This window comes from Perognathus longimembris, chromosome 3, assembly GCF_023159225.1.
Source record: "Perognathus longimembris pacificus isolate PPM17 chromosome 3, ASM2315922v1, whole genome shotgun sequence".
Taxonomy (NCBI): Eukaryota; Metazoa; Chordata; class Mammalia; order Rodentia; family Heteromyidae; genus Perognathus; species Perognathus longimembris.
In genome coordinates this window covers 80,365,219-80,388,703 of record NC_063163.1, presented here as the reverse complement: position 1 = coordinate 80,388,703, position 23,485 = coordinate 80,365,219, and the positions used below count along the sequence as shown (strand labels likewise).

Below are 23,485 nucleotides of genomic sequence, written 5' to 3'. Positions count from 1 at the left end.
AAAACCGACGGTAATACTTTAACTTTCAAACCTTCAGTGTGCCAGGGAGAAGGAACATGGCATTCCCCGCTGTGGGCTGTAGCTCTGGCTCCAAAACCCACTGGGGACCCAAGACACCAGCCACACGGGAGGGTGAGGTCTCTGGGGACGGGGGTGACAACGTCAGCCAGGAGTCCAGAGGCTGAGACCAAGTCAGAACTTGAAGGGGTGGCTGAGACAGCTCCCTTTCCCTTGCTGGGCCTCAGTTTCCTCCTCTGTACCACAAAGGGCTTTGGAGCAACCTTCTAGATGTTAAAATGCTGCTGCTGTTTGGTGTACAGGGCCCTCTGTGGTCAATCACATGGCCCTTGGATCTCACCTAGGATTCATTCTTTCTTTCTTTCTTTCTTTCTTTCTTTCTTTCTTTCTTTTCTTTCTTTCTTTCTTTCTCTCTCTGTGCCTCTCTTGGGGCTTGAACTCAGGGCCTGGGCACTGTCTCTGAGCCTCTTTGTACTCAAGGTTAGTGCTCTACCACTTGAGCCACTTTTGGATTTTTCTGAGTAGTTTATTTGAGGTAAGAGTCTCATGGCCTTTCCTGCCTGGGCTGGCTTTGAACCTAGATCCTTAGAGCTCAGCCTCCTGAGTCGCAAGGATTATAGACATGAGCCACCCCCCCCCACCTGGCCTGATCCTGTTCTGAACCACTAGATCTGCATCTCTGGCTTGGTAGCCCAGGGCAAGGAGGACCCTGTGAGCCTCAGTTTCCCAGGCTTGGTGAAGCATGTGACTCTGCTGTGAATGGGGAAGGGGTGGGCAGGCCAGGCCACTGCAAAGAGCAGAACAGAGCCTCTCGGTCCCCCAGCAGGCCCTGGACTCACTCAGGGCCTGTGGAGGTTTCTTGGGACACTCTGAGCATCAGCACCCAGTGATATCCGGACACTGGTTGGGACAGTGTGGCCACCAGGGAGCCTGGATCCCACCTGTGCTAATGACGAAAGCAGATGTTTCCACCAGGTGCCTAGTGCTGTGCTGACCCTTGATTACCTGCACCCCACCCAGGACCCACCCAAGCCAGGTTCACAGCCTGGGTGGAAACCCAGCTCCTGCCTTTCCTCTGTGGTGGTCACCTCCGCCAGCTGCCTCACCCCTTGGCCTGCCTCTCCATCATTTAAAACAAGGGCCTCAATGGCACCCTCCCTAAGGGTTCCCAGAGAGATGGAAAGGGACAGCAGTTCTCAGCCCAGGCTGAGCCTTAACCCACGGAAGCTACCTGCGACTCTCCCTGGACAGGTGGGCAGGTCGAGGCCCTGCAGAGGGAAGGCTCTCCCTGGGGTACCGATCACCGAGCTGAGGGCTGCACCTGGCAGGCCTGGCACCATGGCCCACCTCTCACCCTTCCCCTAGATGCCTTGGGAGGGGTCTAGGCCAGGGCTATTTCCAGGGTCCCTCCATGGATCTTCCCTGCCTCTCATTTCCCTTTGCTTCCCTCCTTCCCGAGAAGAAGTGATGCCCAGGTAGACCTGGAGCCTGGGGGAGGGGGATGGCTGGGATCAAGAGCCCCCATGGGAGCCAAGCGGGTGGGGAGGCACACACTCTGGGACTCTAAGCTTCTGCACCCCCCCCCCCATCGTGGGCAAGCACAGGCAGGGCTATCTTAATTCAGGGTGGGGTGGGATGGCTGGGATCAAAAGCCCCCCATGGGAGCCAAGTGGGTGGGGGGGCATGCACTCTAGGACTCTAATCTTCCGTCCCCCCCCCCCCCCCGCAGCAAGCCTCTGGTTTGTGGTGTTTTCTCACTGCAGCCCAGTAGAGTATTATAAGGGTTTCCATGCCAGTCGGTGAGCAACACACAGGTCCCACACCGTCAGGAGACAGAAAACCCCCAGATCCACTCTCGGAACAAGAGAGAGACGAGGGGGGATCCCTAGCGGAAAGGCCTCTCCCGGCATCTGAGACACCCTCCAATCCATCACCTCTTGTTCTTTCGGTTTTATTTATTTTATTTTTGTCAGTCCTGGGGTTTGAGCTCAGAACCTTGAACTTTTTAGACAGCCTCTCCACTATGGGACCATGCTTCCAGCCCTTTTTACTTCTGTCATGTTTCTGAAGAAGGTCTTGCATTGATGTCTGGGAGCCAGCCTGGATGGCAATCCTTTTTACGTGTCCCCTCGTCGCTGGGATTACAGGTGTGTGCTGCTATGCCTGGATCATTCTTGTGATTTGAAATGCCATCGCCCTGTCCAAACATCGCAAGCCTGCTCTCCTCCCCACCCCTAACGGCTGTGAGCCTCCAACTCCTCTCTTGGAGAATGGAGCAATGCCAAGAGCCGGACGTGAGCATGCGCACGAGCCTGTGCCTCTGCCATGGCTCGAATGAGGTGCCGGCTAGGTGTCGGCTGGTTTCTATAGTACACGGCGTGGAGACTCCCTGGGCCAGCTCCACGCCAGGAAAGGGGTACAGATGAGTGCTGACAGTATCACCCCTACTCCAAAAGGACATTTCCTAGGCCATCTAGCTCATTCCTTCAATGGACTGGACTCACCAGTTGCCAGGAGGGGAGAGGGCCACAAATGCCCTTCTTTCCCCTTGGGCAAAGGCAGAATAGGAGGCAGGTGCTGAGGATTGAACCCAGGACCTCATATTTCCTTGACAAATGTCTCTAGCCTTTTTCTTTTCTTTCTTTTATGATAAGGTCTTATTAATTTTGCCCAGGCTGCCTTCAAATTCTCTTGTCTCTGCCTCTCAAGTAGCTGGGATTATAGGCATACACCACCACACCCGGCTTACCCACTCCTCCTGATCAACACCTAACCATTCAAAGACCCAGAAACTCCTTTGGGAGCCCAGGAGGTGGAGTGTGTGTGTTGCGGGGGGGGGGGGGGGGGGGTTGGCAGTGACGAATGAATAGAACTGTCTTCTCTTGGTGTGCCAGCCTCCCTCTCACCCAGGCGGCCCTGGGAATGGCTCTGAGGCCAGCCAGCCCATGATTCTTTGGATGAAGAGAACACATGTGTTAAAACCCTACACGTGTTACCTGGCTTAGGGCCCTACACAACCACCCAGCTGGTTACCAATCTTCATTTCCCAGATGGAGAAACTGAGGTTCAGAGAGGCAATCTTGCTTGCCCAACATCACACAGCCAGCCAGCGACGATGGGGTGGGGTAGAGCTGGGATTGAAGCTCAGTTCTATCTGGGCTCAGGCTCCAAGAGGGAGAGCAGCAGAGAACAGAATCTCCAACACACACACACAACACCCCTCCCCCCCCCAAAAAAAAAAGGAGAAAAAGAAGCAGGTCCTGAAGGGTCAGTACTGGGGCTGGCTCCATAAATAACCTAGGCCCCTGGGCCCTGCCGGTGGCTTAGCAGAGGAGAGTGTGCATGCAATACAAACAGTCCTAATCCCCCATCAGTTAGGCTGGATATCAGAGGAGACAAGCTTCGGAGTAGGGAGGCCTAATTGAATGGAATTGAAAAGGCGGAATGGGCGGCTGGCAGCGAGAGGGGAAGCCAGGAGGGGCAGGCGGCCTGGCAGAGCTTGGGGGGGGGGGCTCCCCTGGCCTGGGCCTGGCTGCATTCTTCCCCGATGTGGCAGAGCAGGGCTGGGAGGGGGGCAGCCTAGCAGAGCGCCTCACCCCCTCCTTGGGCCTCCCCTTTATCTGCTGGCTCTGCCATTTTCTCTCCCTGGTTGACCCTTTTTCTGCTCTCTCTGTTATCTCAAATAATGTCACTGCCTCTTTAGAATCTATTCATCAGAGCAGAAAGAAACCAATGCTGACGCTGATAAAAGGGGAAAAAATACCATCTGTGCCTCTTGGGGACAAGCTTTGCACCAGACCGCTGGCGTCCCCGCCGCGCCACCCTGCCTGCCGGTTCTGGCGGGGGGGGGGGCTTTTCTCACAGGGCACCCCATCTTATCCACCCCACAGCCGGCCTTCGCCCCACCCTGGGGACAGTTTCAGTTTGCATCCTGGCTTGACTGGGCCATTTTCTCTGAAATTGGATTTTCTGTATTGTTGAACAGTATTTAAACACGCAATTTGATCAAAGCATGCAGGTTTCTGAAATCTCGTGAAAAACTAAGATAGAGGCAAGAGTGGGGCTGGGCGGAGAGATGGCTGCTCTAACATATGTGAGACTCTTCCTTAGCCCACCAACAAAGTGCAAAGAAAGGCTTGCACACACACACACACACACACACACACACACACACACACACACGAGACTGGAGTGTGGGACCCTGTGCAGGGGAGAGCTCCTCAGAGCCATCATCCCTAGGCTAGAAATATCTTCAAAAACAAGTGAGGAGCCCAAGGCCCAGGGAGGGCAAAGCTACATCCCCACCTCACACAGCAATCCCTGCAGGGCACTCTCCTCAGATAACCGAGGCAGGTAGGACAATGGGAAGGCCTGCTCTGGCCCTGCCCTCCTACCTACTTCTCTCCCGGCCTGGTACTACTGCCACCCAAGTCTTTGGCCTCCTTGGAGCTGGCTTTGTGGGAGCTCAACTGAGGGGCACTGTGGGGGGTGTGGTGCCTGGCAAACCACCAAGGCCATGGGAGCGAACCCTTGCCTTTCCTCCTAGCTAAGGACTGCCCTAACTCAATGCCAGGCCCACAGTGTTCAGGAAGCTGGGGCTATGTGGTCATGGACAGGGCAAGTCCTAGTCCTGTGCCTGCCTCAGTTTCCCCCAGTGCAGAACGTGAATCCTGTGGCGGTGTCCAGGGTGGACATCCCGTTATAAATGGCCGACTTTCCTCTCTGAGGCTGAGGGCAGAAGGCAGCATCCTGGGGTGCTGAAGAAGAACAGGGTACGGATGCTGCAACCACTGACTGCGGCCACCCCGTATTTGTGGCCCATCTCCTGAAAGGGACACCTCCCCCAGCTGAGCCAGGGTCACACATGTGAACTTGAGGCCACGGTGACTGTGGGAGCCACCATGCTGCGGATAGGAGAGGCTGCCCCTGGGGACTCAGGGCTGTCCTCTGGCTGGCAGAGAGGGCACAGGGCTGTGTGCCGGCTCTGGGGAGAAAAGCCAGGAAGAAGCCAAGCCAGCTGGCACTGGTGGTGTTTCTCCAACAGAAAACTGGAGGGGCCCACCTCGGCGGGGGGCAAGCCTGGCACTTTGCACCAGCGCTGTGCACTATACTACCATTTCTGAGCAGAGAGACACATTCTTGTCTTTCGGCACAAGTTACAGGGGTGAGCATTTATTAAGCACTTACTGCATGCTAGACACAGCATTGAGGCTTTGCATATATTCTTACATTCTATTGTCATAAGGCATCAATAAAAGGGGGTATTTTCCTCATTTTCTAGATGAGCCCAGTCTCAAAGGTGAATGGACTTGCCCAAGACCATGGGGGTCAGTCAGGGGGTGGCAGAGCAGAAGTGGAACCTGTGAAACCCACAGTCCTGGCATGCAAAGGCCACCTTGGGGTCCCCTAGCTTCGTCTCCTCAGCTCTGGCAACATAGAAGAACTCTCGGGGAGCTTTATGGAGCTACCCGGTGATGGAGCCCCACCAAGACTAGAGTCAGCAGAGCATCCTGGGCAAGGACTGCCCTCCCAGGGTGTTTTTTAGCCTGACCTGCAACTGACCACTGCAGTGGGCAATGAGAAGGGGTAGCAGCTGCAAATGTCATATCAGAGACAGGTGGCCAGGAGCGGTGGCCCCTGGCGGTGACAAGGCTGCTCTCTGGAGCCAGTGTATCAGGAAAGCCTCTGCTCAAAACTGACACCCTGTCCCCAGGGGCAGTGGATGTAGGAGGTGTCTTGGCCTCTGGAAACTGTCCTCCTATCCAGTGCTGTAACTGCAGTGGACATCAAGGAGCCTGGGGAAGATCCAAAACTCCCACCTCCCATAGGCTAGGAACCAGCTGTCAATCATCACCATCACCAATCAGGATACTCTCTCAGCTCCAGCAACTATCCAGGCTTGGGCCCTCCTCCCCTGACCAATTGTATCCAATCCCAGAGGCAACACCGAGGCTGGGCAGGCTCTGTATTAGCTGTGTGGCCTTGCACAAGTCACTCAGCCTCAATGAGCTCCGATCTGTACAATGGAGGTGAGATTAACAATTACATGCCAACAGTATGTACAGATTAAAAGTGAGTCCAGCCAAGCCCTGGTAGCTCATGCCTGTCATCCCAGCTACTCGAGAGGCTGAGATATGAGGATCGTGATTCAAAGCCAGCCTGGGCAGGAAACTCCATGAGACTCTTATCTCCAATTAACCACTAGAAAACCGGAGGTGGTGCTGTGGCTCAAGTGGTAGAGCACTAGCCTTGAGCAAAAGCTCAGAGACAAAGCCCAGGCCCTGAGTTCAAGCCCCAGGACCAGAAAAAAAAAAAAAAAAGGGAGTCTAGCACTTAGTACACTAAAATGCTGGGTGTCGTGTTATATGTCCTTTGTGTCCTGACATAGGGAGGAGCAGGGTCCCCCACCACTGAAGCTGGGTCAGGGGTCCTGCTGTTACCCCAGGCAGTGGAGCTCAGCCCTGCTCAGGAGGATGCTGGGAAAGATGCCAGCTGCCCCCTAGTGGCCAAGGGCAGAAGCTCACTGAGCTACCAGAACCAAACCTTCAGGCTCAGCCCAGGCCCAGCCCAGCCCCACTTTCATTCCTGGCTTCCCACAGGTCAGAAGCTCAGGAGTGGTGCTGGGAAGCCTCACCCCAAACCAAGACACAAAAAGGGCCCCTGAGGCCCCGCACTCCCTTCAGTGCCAAAGAACTGCACAGAAGACAGGACAGTAAGGGCAGCAGATGGACATGTGCACTTCCTTTTATTCTCTGCCACCATCTTGCCTGCCAAACCCTCAATTACACCCGAGAAGATGGCAGGTCCACCCAGCCTTCACTCAGCCAACCTTCGGCCCAGCACAGCCCTTGAGCCCAGCTTACTATCCAAGAGAGCAGGCCACCTGTGGTGGGATGGGAGGGAGGGAGACAAAGTCGGCCCTCTATGGCTGGGAAGACCCCAGTCCCAAGAGGCAAGGAGACAGTAGAGAGCCAGCTCCTGAAAGCAGGCCCACAGCTCCAGGGCCGGGGGGCTTGCAGGGGAAGGCCAGGCCTGGGTAGTAGATCCCTGAGTGCTCGAGGGAGTCCTGAAGTGTCAGGGCCTCTACTAGGCCCTGCTGCCCGGCAGGGCGCTGATGTACTTCCCAGAAGGCAGGAGGCCTGCCAAGGGCAGAGCTGGCAGCCACTGGCCAACTCCAGCCCCAGAAAAATCCCCTAAGAGGCTTCATGGTGGGGTTGCCGCCCCAGGCCTGTGTCAGAGTCCTCGCAGGGCTTGTGGGACCCGGGTGTCCAGGGAGGCGGCCGAGTGGATGGAGACCCCCGAGGCACCAAGGCTGGTCTCCCAGCAGTCGAAGCCGAAGCCAGTCAGGGCCTGCTTGGTGGCGTCCACCGAGGCCTGCTCCACACCTGGGGGGTGAGGGAGACCATCATCCTGTGCCCGTCGGCTCATGCCCCTTGGAGAGAGGACCCAGGGCCCAGGCCTTCCTTCCATGGGGGTCTGGCTGCAGCCCCACCAGCCTGCACCTCCCCAGTGGGGCTCATCTCATTGCCTGACATCAGGGCTGAGGCTGCATGGATGGTACTAGGGACAGCTACCATGACAGATCTCTAAATGCAAACCCACTTTTCTCCTTGAATGTAGACAGCAATCTTTTTTTTTTTTTTTTTTTTTGTCCATCGTGGGACTTGAATTCAGGGCCTGGACACTGTCCCTAAGATTTTGTGCTCAAGGCTAGCACTCTACCACTTTGAGCCACAGCACCACTTCCAGTTTTCTGAGGGTTCATTGGAGATAAGAGTCTCAAGGAGTTTCCTGCCCAGGCTGGCTTTGAACTATGATCCTCAGATCTCAGCCTCCTGAGTAGCCAGGATTCCAGATGTAACCCTCCAGCGCCTGGCTAGACAACGGTCTCGCAAGCTTGTTTTTTTTTTTTTTTTTTTTTTTTTTTTTTACCAAAGAGGAACACAGAAAGGCTAATAACTCACCCCAAGCCCACACAGCACTGGTGAGACTTGCTTGCTGGCTTCCTCCCTCCCATACCAGGGAATTCTCCAGATAGACCCCCCCCCCCCTTTCAAAGCCCAGGCTGGGTACCGGCCCAAGTCCCAGGGTACCTGGCCGCAAGAGAGTGATGCCACAGCCGCCACCACCTGCTCCCGTGAGCTTGCTGTGCAGCCCCTGTGCCGCTGTCGCCTGGCAGAGCTGGTCCAGGGAGGCGTGGCCCACGCCAAGGGCGTTCAGGTGATGCTGGTTCATGTCGATGAGCTCCTGCAGAAGGTGCCATCTGTTCCCACTTGGTCTGCCTGGGACCAAGGTCCCCATCAATCCCCTGTATGTCCGCTTTACCCATCTGGCAGGCACTGACGGGGGACAGTTCATTCCTTGAAGTGACATTGCCCCTACTCTTCCTGGGGGGGCTGGGATGGGGCTGACTTCACCTTCCTGCCACCGCAGCCACTACTTACCCTGTCCCCAGCCAAGGAGCCTCTGCTGGCCATTGTGGCTGGCTAGTCAGCGGGGATGGGCACAGGACCCATACTGACCAGCCAGGCCCTAACTGGCTTTTTCTCTGCCTCTTTCAATGGAAACTGATAAAACTAGTTAAGTTCGGATACAGGTTGCTAAGCTCATCCACCACGATTCTCTCTACAGGATCAGAGATTGCCATCCACATTACTCCAATAGCTGGATCAAGCTCTTCCTGAAGCCATTACCTCTGGTCTCCTCAGGAGACAGTAAATTCCTTTTCTGCTAAAGCCTAGCGAGGATGGATTTCTGTCACTTGCTAGAGAAAAAGCCTCAAGGAGTATGCTACCTTACAGCTGCTGGGAAGGGTGGGGGGGGGGGAGGAACGGCTGCTTTTCAGAGTAAGGATGAGGTCATGCCTCTAGCAAGATTGTGAGTGGGTAATAGCTAAATACTTGTCAAGGTTTCTTCCATTATGTGTAATAAAATTTCTGTTTCCCCTAGGATCCACCTTGTACTTTTCGCTCACCAAATACAAGATGCCACTGGGCACCGAGCGCCTGGCCAGGCCCCCAGTGCAGGCTCCCTGGCTGCCACCGCCCACCTCTTCGGGGACTCAGCAGAGCTGGAAGCACGGGGCCCGTGGGGCTCCGCTCCGGGGCACAGATGTCTGCGCAGGCGCAGCGCTGCCACTCACAGCTGTTTCTCTGCTGAGCCCCACCTCGTGTTTCTGCCTGGCACCCACCAGGCGGGTTGGCGAGCCCACCCAGGCCCCTGGCACTTGTGACAAATGAGCAGACAGGCGTGATGGCCTGGTGGCAGCTCTGGGTGCCTTTCCTCAGCCTGGCAGGCAGCCGGGGTGAGGAGCTTCCGGGGAGCCGCTCTCTGCGCCAGGTGTCACGCTGCCGAGGCAGGTTCCAGACACCTGTCACATTCTGATCCCAGATCTGTCAAGGATCAGATGACAGGTTGTGACACGGGTGAACAGCTCACTGGTTTGGAGTGCAAAGCTGTCCAAGAGCGGAGCTGTACATTTCTGTGGCTGCCACCACCAAAAATATCCAGGCTGTATAATCAACGGCACCGTCTCCCCGGCATTCTCTGGGGCTCCACGGGGGTGTGCAGGCAGCTCGCTATCATTATTAATTTCCTGCCCCAGGGAGAGGAGGAGAGGGCGGGGGACCAGGTTATGCATTCCACAGGCAAGGAATGGAGAGCCAGGGAGTCATAGGCAGAGGGACCCAGGCCCTGCATCCACCTGGCACACAGTAGGTGCTCAGGAAAGATCTGCTGAGTGAAGGAATGAACGGCTGGGGCAGTCGGCCCCTGGCCCAGGTGCTGTCTGGCTGGGTAACCTGGGAGGAAGCCAGTGCCTCTCTGGGTCTCTGCATGGAGGGCCCACTTCCCAGGTGGGCGGGGCCCACCCATGTCAATCTCCTGGAAGGGTTGATGGAGTCACCACTCCTGTTCATGAGAGGGGTCCCCACCCTCCACCCCAGGCTAGGGGACTCAGTGTGCCAGCCCAAGGCATGGCCTGTCCTGTCCACATGGGTCCCTGGGAGGCTTGGCAGACACCTTACCTCCAGCACGAGGTACTGCTCTGGGGCTGGGGCTGCGGCCATCTCTCCAAGCACGCGCTCACACTCTAGGGAGATGGCCTCTATGGAGGCCAGGAGGGGGCCCACAATCTTGGGGAACTGCATGGGAAGGAAGGCAGGCAGGGCAGGCTTGTGAGGCCTAGGGCCCCTGGGCAAGCAGACCCTGGGCAGCTGCCCCAGTGGTGTGGGAAAGCAAGGTGTACCCCACACCCACACCCACCCACAACAGAGAGCACCTTCATCATCCTGTTCCTGACGCCAGCCACGAGGGCCTTGGTGCTGCGTGGAACTTTGGTGTTGGTCAGCAGGATCTGGAGAATGGGGAGCCTACAGGGAGAGAGGAGGAGCGAGGTCAGACCTGGGGATGACCTGAGGCTCCACCCACCCTGGCAGAGACCCCAGGAGATGGCATCAGATTGGGGGACATAACAGTCCATTCATTCATTCATTCATTCATTCATATGCAACTAGACACACATAAGGGAAACCATCTCAGCCTGGCACCCAGGGGCCAAGAACAGAAAGGGGAGAAGGTTCTGGAAGGCTTTCTCCACTGTGATGTACAAGCTGAAAACTAAGGAAATTTGTCAGAACTATCCCCTCGACAAAATCAGTCCTGGCAGGCAGAGTGGTAATGGTGTGTGCAGATCCCGGGGATGGCGGGATACAGGCCACGTGGCAGCTGGCGCTGAGAGCCCAGCCACTAGTGCAGGCACACCATGGCACCCCGGGTCTGAGACGCTGGGGGAGCAGATCGTAAGAGTTGATCAGAGTTGGGAATCACTATTTGCACAGACACGACGTGCTAAGCATCCTTAATCAGAAAACAACAAAATCCCAACTCTGCAATGCTCTGAATGGAGAAACTTTTTCAGGATTTCTCCTAGGGGAACCTTTGGGGTCCCGAGCCTGTCCTGGTCCCTGCATGGTGTCCACTAGTGCCCTAGCATCAACCCAGGCCAGTGGCCGCTCAGCAACCTGCCCCCTCCAGCCTGCCTCAGCCCTTCCCAAAGCCACCATTCCAACCGTCCTCACGCGGAGCCGGCTCTGGAGATGCAAGCCACCCCCTTTCTGCCCTGCACCCTGCCTTCCAGAGGGTAGAGATGCTGCATGGGCTCTGGCCCCCAAACAGCTGGAGGCGCGGAGACCTCCCGACACCTTCATTCTCGAGCTCTTCACAGTGCAAGATTGCAAAGTGCAACAGGGCTGGAAAAGGCCGCCAGAAATCTGCTTTATCTCACCGCCCATAAGCCCATGAAATTAATATCGATTCTCAGCCTTGGAGACCCATGCACTCGCTCGCTCGTGCTCACTCTCTCTCTCTCCTTTCCTACTTTACAAAAGATGAACATTCTATTTGGCTTTTCTCCTTCTCCTCCTTTTTAAAGACAAGCCTTTGGGGCAGCATTCTGGGAGGCCTCGTCTCCATCTCCTTCACAAACAATGTGCTTTTTTATGGAGAAGCGCCATGTGTAGTTTTCGGGGGGGGGGGTGTAGTAGCAAGGGACAGGGCTCCTCTTTAAGCCATCGGTGGGATTAAGGCAGAGTCCAGCCTCCCAGAAAGCCACCATCTGCTCACTGTGGTGCCCTGTAGCAAAGGTCGCCCCCCTCTGTTCCCACCTCAAAGCTTGTGCTTTGTCTCATCTTTGCCAGACTCATTCCGGCTAATGGGCCTGCAGCCAGCCCCATGCAGCCTAGGGCCCACAGCATCCAGGGGCTGGCTACCATGGTGGGGGGGGGGGGCTCTATCCTAGAAGTGCTTCTCGTCTGGGACCAGCCACCCCAATGTCAGCTCACCTCCTCCCTCCCTGGGGACAAAGTGCACACCATCACCCAGGCTTCCTACCTGCTGTGGTTGCACACCAGGCCTGCTCATGCCACAGACCTTTGCACTGGCATTTTGTATTCTCTGCCCCGTCTCCACAGCTGCACAACCCATAGTTCGTTCTGGACTTTGCGCTAATTACCTCATCAGAATCCGAAGACTGCATTAGACCAGCTCTCTCCCTCACTTTCCAGCCCCTTACTCTGCTTTATTTCTTGCAAGTTCTTCTAGTGTAGCCTTAGTTGTTGGCTGTCTGCCCCACAGAAATGAGCACCATGAAGGCAGAAAATTTTTTTTGTGTTGGTCCTGGGGCTTGAACTCAGGACCTGGGCACTGCCCTGAGTTTTTTGGCTCAAGGCTGGCATTCTACCACTTAAACCACAGCTCTACTTCTGTGTGTGTGTGTGTGTGTGTGTGTGTGTGTGTGTGTGTGTGTGTGTGTGTGTGTGTGTGTGTGTGTAATTGGAGATGGGTCTCATGGACTTTCCTGCCCAGGCTGGCTTCAAACCACAATCCTCTGATCTCAGCCTTTTGAGCAGCTGGGATGACAGGTGTAAGCCATGTATGCCCAGCTCCAAAACTTGTGTTCCCACATAATATTACTGAGGTGCCACAAAATAGGTATGCAGTAATTTTTGGGGAGGGCTAGTATTTGTGGCTCAGTGGTAGAGTACTTGCCTAGTACAGGCCAGGTACTGGGTTCCATACCCAGTACCACAAGAAGAAGAAATATAAAGCTGGCTTCTCGTGGCTCACACCTGTAAACCTAGCTACTTAGGAGGCTGAGATGTGAGGACCGTGGCTTGAAGCCAGCCTGGGCAGGAAAGTCTGTGAGACTCTTATCTCCAATGAACCACTAAAAAGCCAGAAGTGGAACTATGGGTCAAAGTCGTAAAGCATTAGCTTTGGGCACAAAAACCTCAGAGACAGAGTCCAGGCCCTGGGTTCAAGCCCCAAGACTGGCGCTTACAAAAAGAAAAGAAAAAGGAATATGGACACACGTGTGCATACTTTATCTATTAAAGGAAGATGGAGGAGTGAGTTGCTCAAGGACCCCCAGACAGCAAGCAGCTGGGCTGGCCTCAAACTCAGGCCCCCAGGCCCTACAGACCACCATGGCCCCTCCTCCCACCACCTCCTGTCCCACAGTCTGCCCACCTAGAGCTGGCCTGCACCTGCAGGACTCGGTCCAGGCTCAGAGCTGCATCTGAGATCCTGGAGGAAAGCAATTCAGGGCAGCTCACAAGTGCAGGTAGACACGTGACACCCTCGCTGCCATCCTCCCTGTCTCCAGAGTCCTGCCCGCCTGCTCTATGATCTCCATAGCTCCACCACCGCCAACAGGCCAGGTGCAGCCCCTCTGAGCCCTCTGCACTCCCTGCCCCTGCTCGTCTCAGGGCAGGAGGCCAGCGGGAGTGCTCCCTGCTCCTAAATGCTCTACTTCCTTCCTGGGTAGAACAGAGGTTGGCATCAAAGTTGGCTGCCCCCACAGGGACGGATACAAGGCAATGTCAGATTATTCATACACACACACACACACACACACACACAGTTCTGAGGATTGAACTCAGGGCCTCATGCTTGCTAGGCGGAGACATGCTATTGAGACACTTCCATTTGGCTTTGGTTATTTTTGAGGTTGGGCACTTGTGTTTCCTCCAGGGCTGGGATGGCAGGTGTTCACTACTATACCCAGCCACTGAGTGAGTCTCATTTCCCACCCACCCTTCCCCTCCCCACCTCCCATCAGGCTTGAACTCTGGGCCTGGGCACTGTCCCTGAGCTCTTCAGCTGAAGGCCAGTGCTCCACCACTTGATCCACAGTGCCACTTCTGGTTTTCTGCTGGTTAATGGAGGTAAGAGTCTGTGTCACAGACTTCCATGCTGGGGCTGGCTTTGAACCACAATCCTCAGATCTCAGCCTCCTGAGTAGCTAGGATTACAGGTGTGAGCCACCGGTGCCTGGCTTGAGTCTCCTGAATTTTATACCAGGGCTGGCTGGCCTCAAACTTTTATTCCCCTGATTTCTAACTTCTAGGAGACTTGATTCATGGTGCTCAGTTTCAGGGGACATTTTTTTTTCTTTTTTTTTTTTTTTTGCCAGTCCTGGGCCTTGGACTCAGGGCCTGAGCACTGTCCCTGGCTTCTTCCCGCTCAAGGCTAGCACTCTGCCACTTGAGCCACAGCGCCGCTTCTGGCCGTTTTCTGTATATGTGGTGCTGGGGAATCGAACCTAGGGCCTCGTGTATCCGAGGCAGGCACTCTTGCCACTAGGCTATATCCCCAGCCCAGGGGACATTTTTGGTCATCACAACCGAGGGCTACTGCTAGCACCTAGTGAGTAGTGAGATGCCAGGGAGTTACCTGCCTCCCCACAAAGAATGATCTGAACTCAAATGTCAACAGAATGTCAATAGGTGGGGGCTCAGATACAGAGCCCCAGGAGGGCAGGCCTAGCTTCTGGAAGTCCACAGTTGTGACAAGAAGTCACATAGCTGCAAGCAGTGGTGAGTAGGGGTGAGGTATCACAAAACTGTGGCAATCCATAGATTTAAGCCAGTGGGTGAGGGCCATGGTGCAGGACCTGCTGCCTATCCAGGAGGACCACTGTGGGCAATGAAGGCATCTTCCAGACACTGAGGGACCCCAGGCAGATGGGGCACCCTGGTCCCCAGCGCCCCATAGATTTAATTCCATGCCTGACCTTTCCACGGTGGTGGAAAGGGAACAGAGAGTGCTGAAAGTCAAGATGTATGTGTGTCATTCCAGCGACTCCCCGTGGAAGGACAGAGAGACATATCAGCAGGCGGACGGTTGCCAAATGTCCCCTCTGCCTCCTCCACTATGGGCCTTGTACCCCCTCATTCCTGTGATGGCCCAGTGGCCTATCTGTCCCTCCCTCTGGCCTACCCCCACCAGGGGCTCTTAGAAACATCCAAGAGGCATCTAGGCATTTCTAGGGCTTAAGATGCATCATTAGGGACAGAGGAAGACAGCAGCTCGTGTTTCCTAATTAAGAGAAACACGAGCGGCTGCCTATCTGCTGTGAGGGGCAGCAAGCACAACTTTCCCCTCTAATCTCTGAGAAGAAGGGGTGGAAGGAAGAAGAGCAGCCTCAGTTGGGAGGGGAGATGCGTGGGGCAGAATTGCTGGCCACAGGTGCGACTCGGAGATGGCCGCAGAAGCAAGGACAATGCCGGGATTACCTCTGTAAGGCTGCCATCTTCCCTTGCTGGTAGTGCAGGGCTCCTCCTAGGGGGAACAGCAAGTGGTCAGAGCTGGTGGGAGGCAGTGTAGGCCTCTGGGGAGAGATGCGGGATTTGTTCTGGAGTCAGAACAGGACGGACCACTGCAGTGTCCTTCCCAGCCTCGCCTGCAAGATGCCCAGAAAGGCGTCAAGGCCCTTGGGTTACACCAGGCGTGGCCAGGCCTGGGCTTCTGGGTCCTCTCCCACCTTCTGCGTAACCCGGCTGCATTCCACCAGAGGCTCCCCAGGAGTCCCCAGCTGTGAGCCCAGAACCCCACCCCCACCGCCGGAAGGAGTCACAGTGGCCAAGGCAGAGCCTCCATCTCTCTTCCTCTCCCTAGCCAGGAAAATGCTTGTTCCAAGCTCACAGGGCCATGCACATATGAAGTAAGACTTGGGAAAAGCAGGCAAATGAGAAGATGGGCCCTACCCCACGTGCTGACTGTGTTGTCCACCCCAGAGGGGTTCCCATGGATCACTCTCTCCCCCTGAAAAGCCCACTTGTTAATGAGCTCCAGGTCCGCCTCGCCCCACCTGGAGACAGGAAATGCGGCGTTAGTGTGGTGCTGAGTGGAAGACAGAGGCCAAAGGGCACAGGCCACAACCTCAGCAAGAACAATCGAGGCTGAAGAGCTGCTTTCTGCCCAGATCGACGGCAGCCACACAGCAGACTCCAGCAATGGCCTCTGGCTGCCTGTGCTCCAGGAGGGAACCAATGCAGCGTGGGGTTTTTACAGTCTTCGTTCAACCATGTTCCCAACTTACACAGGAGGAAGGGCATGGCCGGATGTGACAGACATGGCTCCATGGCAGAGGAGGGAAAGCAAGCACAGGCAGAGAACATGACACTCTTTGTTTTGTTGTTGTGGAGTGTGGGGCTTGAACTCAGGGCTTGGGCGCTGTCCCTGAGCTCTTCTACTCCAAGCTAGAGCTCTACCACTTTGAGCCATAACACCACTTCTGGTTTCCAGGTGGTTAATTGGAGATGAGAGTCACATGGATTATCCTGCCCTAGGCTGGCTCTGAGCCGGGATCCTCAGATCTCCGCCTCCAGAGTCGCTAGGATTACAGGCTGAGCCACCAGCGCCCAGCAACACTGTTTCTTTAATGTCTGACACAACCTCACAGGCCCCTTGAGCAAGCGCATGACAATGCAGGGGGCCACAGAGGGCAACGGCCAGTCCATCTCACCTGCTGCTTCTAAATCCAGACTCTAAATCCAGACTCTAAATCCAGAGTTCTTCTGACTACAAGTGTGCCCTTGAACCCAGACAGCCAAGGTGGGGAGTGAGAAGAGTGTAGCAAAGAAGTAAAGAAAGAGCATGGTTCTGGGTTCAAATCCCACATGGTCATCACTAGCTGTGCAGCCTGAACCAACCATGATGTTTCTCAGCCTAGGCTTCCTTGTGGCTGCCGGGACACCTCTCATGTCACAGGGGTAGCAAGGTCCCAAGCAAGAGAATTCTCGTGCCCAGGAAGGACAGTGATTACCTGCCGACTCCCTCGCCGTTCCTCGGTGGGTTCGAGATCTCCTCACACGTGGTCAGAAGGGAGGCTGCCAAACATACCGAGTAGGCGGCACTGGAGCCCAAACCTGCCCCAGTGGGCAACTCTGACCACACCGTGATGTCCAGGCTTGGCAGGACCCTGAAACACAGCACGGCGTGAACATGACTCTCCAAAGCCAGGGAGGTGTGGGCGTGGAAGCCAGGAATGGGCCACGGCAGACAGGGGCAGCTGCTCTGAAGGTCTGTCACAGTTCTGTGAGCTCCAAAGCCATGCCTTTAGGATGGTAGAAACTCACGGTCACTCAGACCATGAGAACTGGACACTGGACCCCTGAAATCCCTCCACTGACAGCCCTAGTGCATCCTGGGCGGACAAGCGACCTCTCTTCTAACATCTGGCCCGCTGCCCCACATTCTTCCTACCACTGGCTGCCCCTTGGCCTGGATGATCTTGAACCGCTCCCAGACAACCCTCTACCTATCTTGCAGGACCTGTGTCAAACACCACTTCCACAAAGGTGCTTCTCTAGACCGTCCACAGAAAGGTCATTCCTGGCTGCCCTAGCAGGTCCTCTTCCGGTGGCTTTCACCTGGTATGTGTGCCCAGAGGCGGCCTCCCCCATCGGGCTCCCAGTGTGTGCCAACTCATCACAGGAAGTTCAATAAGTGAGCCCACTATCAAACTTCAGGTAGGTCACTTGAAATAAGGTCTGTCCTATTTTTCCAAATATTGCCATGTTCTTAAAATTACAATCCTGAATGCGCCTTTTCAAAATGCACATAGACTCCAGGTGCCAGTGGCTCATGTCTATAATTCTAGCTACTCAGGAGGCTGAGATCTGAGGATCACAGCCAATATCCACCAAAAAGCCAGAAGTAGAGCTCTGGCTCAAGTGATAGAGCACCAACTATGAGCAAAAAAATTTCTCAGGGAAAGTGCCTAGGTCCTGAGTTCAAGCCCTGGGACTGGCATGCGTGCACACACACACACACACACACACACACACACACACACACACACACACACACACCGTAACTCCTGTCCCACCCAGATGATTTTTTTTTCTCCATACCAGAGCTTAAACTCAGAGCCTCATGCTATCACTTGCAATTTGAGCCTCATCTCCAGTGAAGCTTTTTGGGGGCCTGGTTAATTGGAGGTCAGAATTTTCTGCCTGGGCTGGCTTTAAACTGTGCTCCTCAGAGCTCAGCCTCCTGAGTAGCTGGGATGACAGGTCTGAGCCACCGGTGCCCAGGCAGATGGGAAGATTCTCTCTCTCTCTCTCTTTAGAGCTCCTGGAGTGAGATACAGAGGAGTGAGGTGCAGGATATGACAGCCACGCCCGGGAGCAGTCACCCAGGGCTCTAAGGATGATGGAATGTGGCTTTGGCGCCACTGAACTGAAGCAAGCAGAGTAGGTGTGGCGTTTGGCTGTCAGTCCCAGCTGACACCCAGCAATTCTGGCTCCCTGGCTGAACAGCCTTCAGGGTCTTCTTTCCTAGGCTTCTTGGCACATGGTGATGAAACTCGAGAACTTAGGGGGCCCCAGCAGCAATGACGGGGAACCCCTTCCTCTGCTCCTGCAGACCAGGCACGCACCTCTGCTTCCGGCAGATGGCCAGGTATAAGTACAGGAAGGCCAGCACAGCCAGCTGGGTGGTGGCGCAGTCATCAGAGAAGCCCACCGCCTCCTTTAGCTTCTCCACGTGCTCTGGCGAGGGTGCTATAAAGTCACCTTGATCTGTCACACAGGCAAACAAGCACACAGGGGAGGTGAGAGGACCTCAGGCATCAAACACGGAAGACAGAGGAAGAAGCAGTACCTGGGCTTACAGCACAGATGGACATGAACCTCTGAGCCAAGCCCCTTGGCAAAGTCCATGCAGTCAGGATGAACTGAGGCAGCGAGCACACTCGGGCTTGTGCCACTCGCTACTCACATGGCCTGGGCCTGTGGCCCACCCGCTCTGTTGAGCCCTCCTTGGCTCAACAGTAACAACAGCACTTCTTTATGGAGCTGCCGGGAAGATAAAACTAAGTGGCATGGCTACTGGTCATGGTAAGGGCACAATTAATTGTTATTTAAACCCTCTCACCCTCCATGCCAGCTCAGTTACTCCAAGATCTGATTTCCCCTTCCAAGGTACAAAACCAGACAGTGAACCAAGCCAGGTGTGGTGGTGAAGGCCTTTCACTGCAGCGCCCAGCTTCTAATCACAGCTACCCAGGCAGGTGGAGGCAGGAGGATTATGAAGTCATGGAATTTGGTCAGCAAAACATAATCAAAAACAAAGGGCTGGGGGTGTAGCTCTAATGGTAGAGCACTTGCCTGGTTAGTATGCATGGAACCCTGGGTTCAATTGGAAATATTGCTAGCTAAAGACACAAAGAAGCAAACAAATGGAAGCAGGAGAGATGAAATACCACGTGGGAGAGGAATACTACAGGAGAGAAGGCCAGGCAGCAGGTTTTCCCAGTGACAAGTCAGGGCCTGGGCCTCTTTCCTCTAGGGCCTGGAGGAGGCTGAGCAAGTAGGCCTGGCTTCCCTTTACAGCTCACTCCCTGAGTGTTCATCAGACACTGACAAGTGGAGCTGGGTGTGGCTGCCTTGGGAAATAGTAGGGTGCTTACTGTATGTTCGCAAATGGGTGTTGAGAGGTAACTTATATTCAAGTTGGCTGAGCCACCGCTGTTCCTGGAACCCCTAAAGACAACAATAAAGCCCTTGCCAGATCCCAAGGCGTGACAGGTTGAAAATAGTCACTCTAAAATGAAGGCTTTTGGGTTGGGAATGTGGTAGAGTGCTTGCCTAGCATACATGAGGCCCTAGGTTCGATTCCTTGGTACCACATAAACAAAAAATAAATACATGAAACGAACATGTTTTGAATCCCAATACTGGGAATGAAAGCCAGAGTTCCACCCCTGGGCTATCTGCCCAGCCTACAGACTTCTGCCTCTGCTCCATCTCTGGTGGAAGTGGCTGTGGTTTGTCACAGGGAGCCAGAGGCACGCATCTGAGGCTCAGGTGACATTCAAATGTTCTCTAGAAGGCTCACACTTGCCCCAGACCTAGACGGAGGGTGGGGGTGGGGGGGTGCAGCAAATTGAAGACCCCACCCTCACCCCAGCTCTGGGTAGTCGAGATGAAGCTGCCTGAAGAGTGCCAGCCTGCTCTTCTATGCCAGCGGTAGTATGCCAGAGGCCCGAACTCCAGACATGGACAGACAGCCCTGCCACAGGGAAGAAAATCCACTTGCATATCTTAAAGGAGCAAGGGGTCATCCTAGCTCAACCACTTTATTTACAGAAAATAGTCCAAATGGCACTCTACCATTTGTGCCACTCCTCCAGCTAGCTTTTGTTGGTTAATTGGAGATGAGTCTTGCTGACTTTTTTCCCCCTTGGCTGCTTGAAGAGCCTCCTGAGTAGCTAGGATGACAGACATGAGCCACCGGTGCCCAGCTAATAATTTCTAACTATATAAAATGCCAGTGGGTTTATTTTCCTTGCTAAAAGCAATAACATTCAAGAGGGTAAGGCTCTTTGTCTACACCCAGCGGAATGAATTACCACGGTAAGTTTGATGTCTTTGCGCCCAGACTTTTCCTATGCATTTACTCAGGCTGAAAACATTAGTATGTATGCATGCTGTTATTTTTACATCTGATGCTTTTCTGTGTATGTATGCTGGTCTTGGGTCTTGAACTCAAGGCTTGGGTGCTAACCTTGAGGGTTTTTTTGCTCAAGGCTAGCGCTTTACCATTTGAGCCACAGCTCCACTTTTGTGGAGTTTTTTTGTAGTTTATTGGAAATAAATCTCACAGATTTTTTTCCTTCCCAGGCTGGCTTTGAACCATGATCCTCAGATCTCAGCCTCCTGAGTAGCTAGGATTACAGGCATGAGCCTCTGACCCCTGGCCACATCTGATACTTTCATACCTAACAGCAGGCCCTCTGCCTACAACGCAGTTTCATAATTTCAAATTAAAACACAATACTAAATTCCATTGTCAGGATAGAACCTCCTCTACCCACCCTTGAGACCACTCTCTGTCTCCCTTGAGACCACTCAAAACAACCCAGCTGCCCTCCTGGGCCTCCATTCCTTCAGGGCTCCTACAGCACCTCTTTTCTTTTCCTGGCACTTACCTAAAAAGCTTGTGTCCATTAACTGAAGCTCGGACACGTCCCAGGCCCATTTGACACCAATGTTGGGTAAGTTGATGCTGACTTTCCCATTGCTCTGGGGTTGAAGCCGCAGGAATGTTCTCAAGTTCAAGGCAGCTGCCAGTGCTACCTGCAGAAAGGATGAAGGCAGTCAGCCAGAGGGTGAGGGAGAATGCTCCCACTCAGGCCACTGACTCTCAAGATCATTGTCAAGACAAAATCTGAAGGAAGAACATAAAGAAAGGCAGCTGAGGTAAAGTGGGGAAAGCATGAGCTTTTAGCCAGAACAGACTTGGACTTATTCCTAGATCTACCAAAGTACAGGGAGCTCGGTCCAAGTTACCAGTTCTCTCCTAAGCCACAGCTTCTGCAGATTATCTGTAAAACAGGATGAGAAAAGGATATATCTTCTGGGGTATAAGGGCTAAGTAAGATAATGCATATTTAAGCTCCTTTGCTGGCATCATTTTAACTTCTAAGACACTGATGAAGCCAAGCACCTACAGTTCATGCGTGTAATCCTAGCTACTCAGGAGGCTGAGATCTGAGGATTCAGGTTTGAATCCAGCTCAGGCAAAAAGTTTGTGAGCCTCTTATCTCCAAATATATCCAGCAAAAAGCTGCAAGTGTGCTAGCCTTGAGCAAAAAAGCTCAGAGGTAAGAGCCCAGGCCCTGAGTTCAAGCCTTAGTACTGACACAAAAATAAGTAATAACGCAAACATGAAATGTCTCAGCTCTCATTCTGCAAACCCCATTTTTCCTCCACCTAGGTGATTTTCTTCCATGTGTAAGGCTTTCATCCATTTGCTATCTCAGTGAGTGAGACAAGAGTAGTTCTTCTCTGGTGGAAAACACCTTTCCTTGGCTGGCTGGGGAGATTACTCTGCAGGACGTATCTCCCTGCAAGGTTAGTGTCCTGTAGTCTTTTACCTTGCCGTGCACCACAGCATGTTCCCCGTGAAGGATGACTTTCCCTGGAGCAGACACCAGCAAAGCTTCTGACAACATGACTCTTGGGAACCCTGGAAGAGAAAAACAGAATGAGGAACCATGGTCCCTAGACGTGAACACCAACATGAGAAGATGCTAGGAAATAACCCAGCTCAAGCTCCTATTGCCTCATATTTGCCAGATACCAGAACGGCAGTGTGCTCAGCATGAGAGCCAACTGAATAAATGAGAAAGATCTGGGTTCAGAGTCTTCCATTCCCCAGCTAAACGACCATGGACCTCTGTTTCCCCACACACTATAGGGAACCTATGGTCATGGATTGTTAGGAAGGTTAAATGAATGCAAGAGAAACAGCACCGTCTTGCACACTGTAAATCACTTGGTTAATTTGGGGTCTATTCTTGGTTTCTGCTTTTATAACCACTGCTACTAGAGGCAGAAGTTTACCTGGAGGCTGGATGTGTAGCTCAAAAATGAAGTCCTTGCGTAGTGAGATCAAGGCCTTGTATATGAGGATAAGAGGAATCTGGGGAGGGAGAGATTTACACGAAACCATGAACCAGTAAGAACTATTTCCTGGATACTGAGGCTGTTTCTGATGTGTCGTGATTAGAAAGAAGGCAGAGGAGACATCTGTTAAACACCCATTTTGCACACTTAAGTGTTTCTGCAAGACAGTCCTACAAAGTGGCTTGCTTGGTGGGTGTTGGAGTAGGGGGGAGAGGAGTGAGTTGGGTTTTTTTTGTTGTTGTTTTGTTTTTGCCAGTCCTGGGGCTTGGACTCAGAGCCTGAGCACTGTCCCAGTCTTCTTTTGGCTCATGGATAGCACTCTACCTCTTGAGTCACAGCACCACTTCCAGCTTTTTCTGTTTATGTGGCGCTGAGGAATCAAACCCAGGGCTTCGTGCATGTTAGGCAAGCACTCTACCACTAAGCCACATTCCCAGCCCGGGGACTGAGACTTACTTGTTTTTTATTTTGTGTATGTGTGAGTCCTGGGGCTTGAACTCGGAGCCTGGGTGCTATCCCTAACCTTTGTTGTTGTTGTTGTTGTTGTTGAAGGCCATGCCTCTACCACTTTGTACCACAGCTCCACTTCCAGTTTTCTAGTAGTTAGTTGGAAATAAGAATGTCAGGGACTTCTCTGCCCGGGATGGCTTCGAACCTGGTTCCTCGGAATTCAGCCTCCTGAGTGGCTAGGATGACAGGCGTGAAGCACCGGCTCCTGGCTTAGCGAGGAGTGTGTGTGTGTGTGTGTGTATTTTACATTCTTATCAGTAATGCAAGATTCACCCCAGTCCCCCCTCTCTCTCCCAGCCCCCCCCCCCCCCCCCTTCAAGGCATTAGGTGAAGGACCTCCACAAGACAGGAAGACAGGACAGTGGCCCGGGCTTCTGCGGGAACTGTCAGATCTGAGGTCGCTCAGGGCTGAGGAAACTGAGTCAGAGAGGCCGGGAGCTTGGCCCGGGGTCGTCCTGCGTCTTGGGCCTCGCATCAGTCCGTCCCGCCTCCCAGGTCTCTCACCTGTCGCGGCCGCAGACGCCCCTCCGCGCCGAAGCCCGAGCTCTCTCAGCGCCCGGGCTCCTCCTGCCCGAGCTCGGTGCCCGGTGGGAGGAGCCCTTGTCCTTCCATATGACCAATCAGAGCGCGCGATCCGGGAGTCCCTTTACCGATTGGCTTGAGCATTGGCCAATAGGAATCGCAACAAAGCTGTCAAGGAA

The 23,485-nt window shown here is 54.1% G+C and overlaps 1 protein-coding gene across 2 annotated transcripts; it reads right to left on the bottom strand.

Annotated features, from left to right (window-relative positions):
* Window positions 1–6,746: 6,746 nt before the first annotated feature.
* Window positions 6,747–23,307, bottom strand: Mvk (mevalonate kinase). Of its 2 annotated transcripts, XM_048342795.1 has the most exons (12): window positions 23,289–23,307; window positions 22,212–22,290; window positions 21,743–21,834; window positions 20,795–20,942; window positions 18,242–18,383; window positions 16,625–16,780; window positions 15,564–15,667; window positions 15,093–15,138; window positions 10,298–10,388; window positions 10,044–10,160; window positions 8,112–8,265; window positions 6,747–7,403 (listed from the first exon to the last, which is right to left on the bottom strand). In XM_048342795.1, the coding sequence occupies exons 3-12, from the start codon at window positions 21,818–21,820 to the stop codon at window positions 7,252–7,254; spliced, it is 1,188 nt and encodes a 395-aa protein (XP_048198752.1). In that variant the 5' UTR covers window positions 21,821–21,834; window positions 22,212–22,290; window positions 23,289–23,307; the 3' UTR covers window positions 6,747–7,251. The 2 variants fall into 2 exon arrangements, with proteins under 2 accessions (XP_048198752.1, XP_048198751.1); XM_048342794.1 differs by lacking the exon at window positions 23,289–23,307 and having other exon boundaries at window positions 22,212–22,491.
* Window positions 23,308–23,485: the final 178 nt, after the last annotated feature.

Coding starts and splice junctions, on each gene's coding strand:
- Mvk (XM_048342794.1), bottom strand. CDS start 22,320: ATGGTTTCGTGTAAATCTCTCCCTCCCCAGATTCCTCTTATCCTCATA. Junction 21,835..22,211: donor GCTACACATCCAGCCTCCAG/GTAAACTTCTGC, acceptor TTTCTCTTCCAG/GGTTCCCAAGAGTCATGTTG. Junction 7,404..8,111: donor CATCACTCTCTTGCGGCCAG/GTACCCTGGGAC, acceptor CTCACCCCCCAG/GTGTGGAGCAGGCCTCGGTG.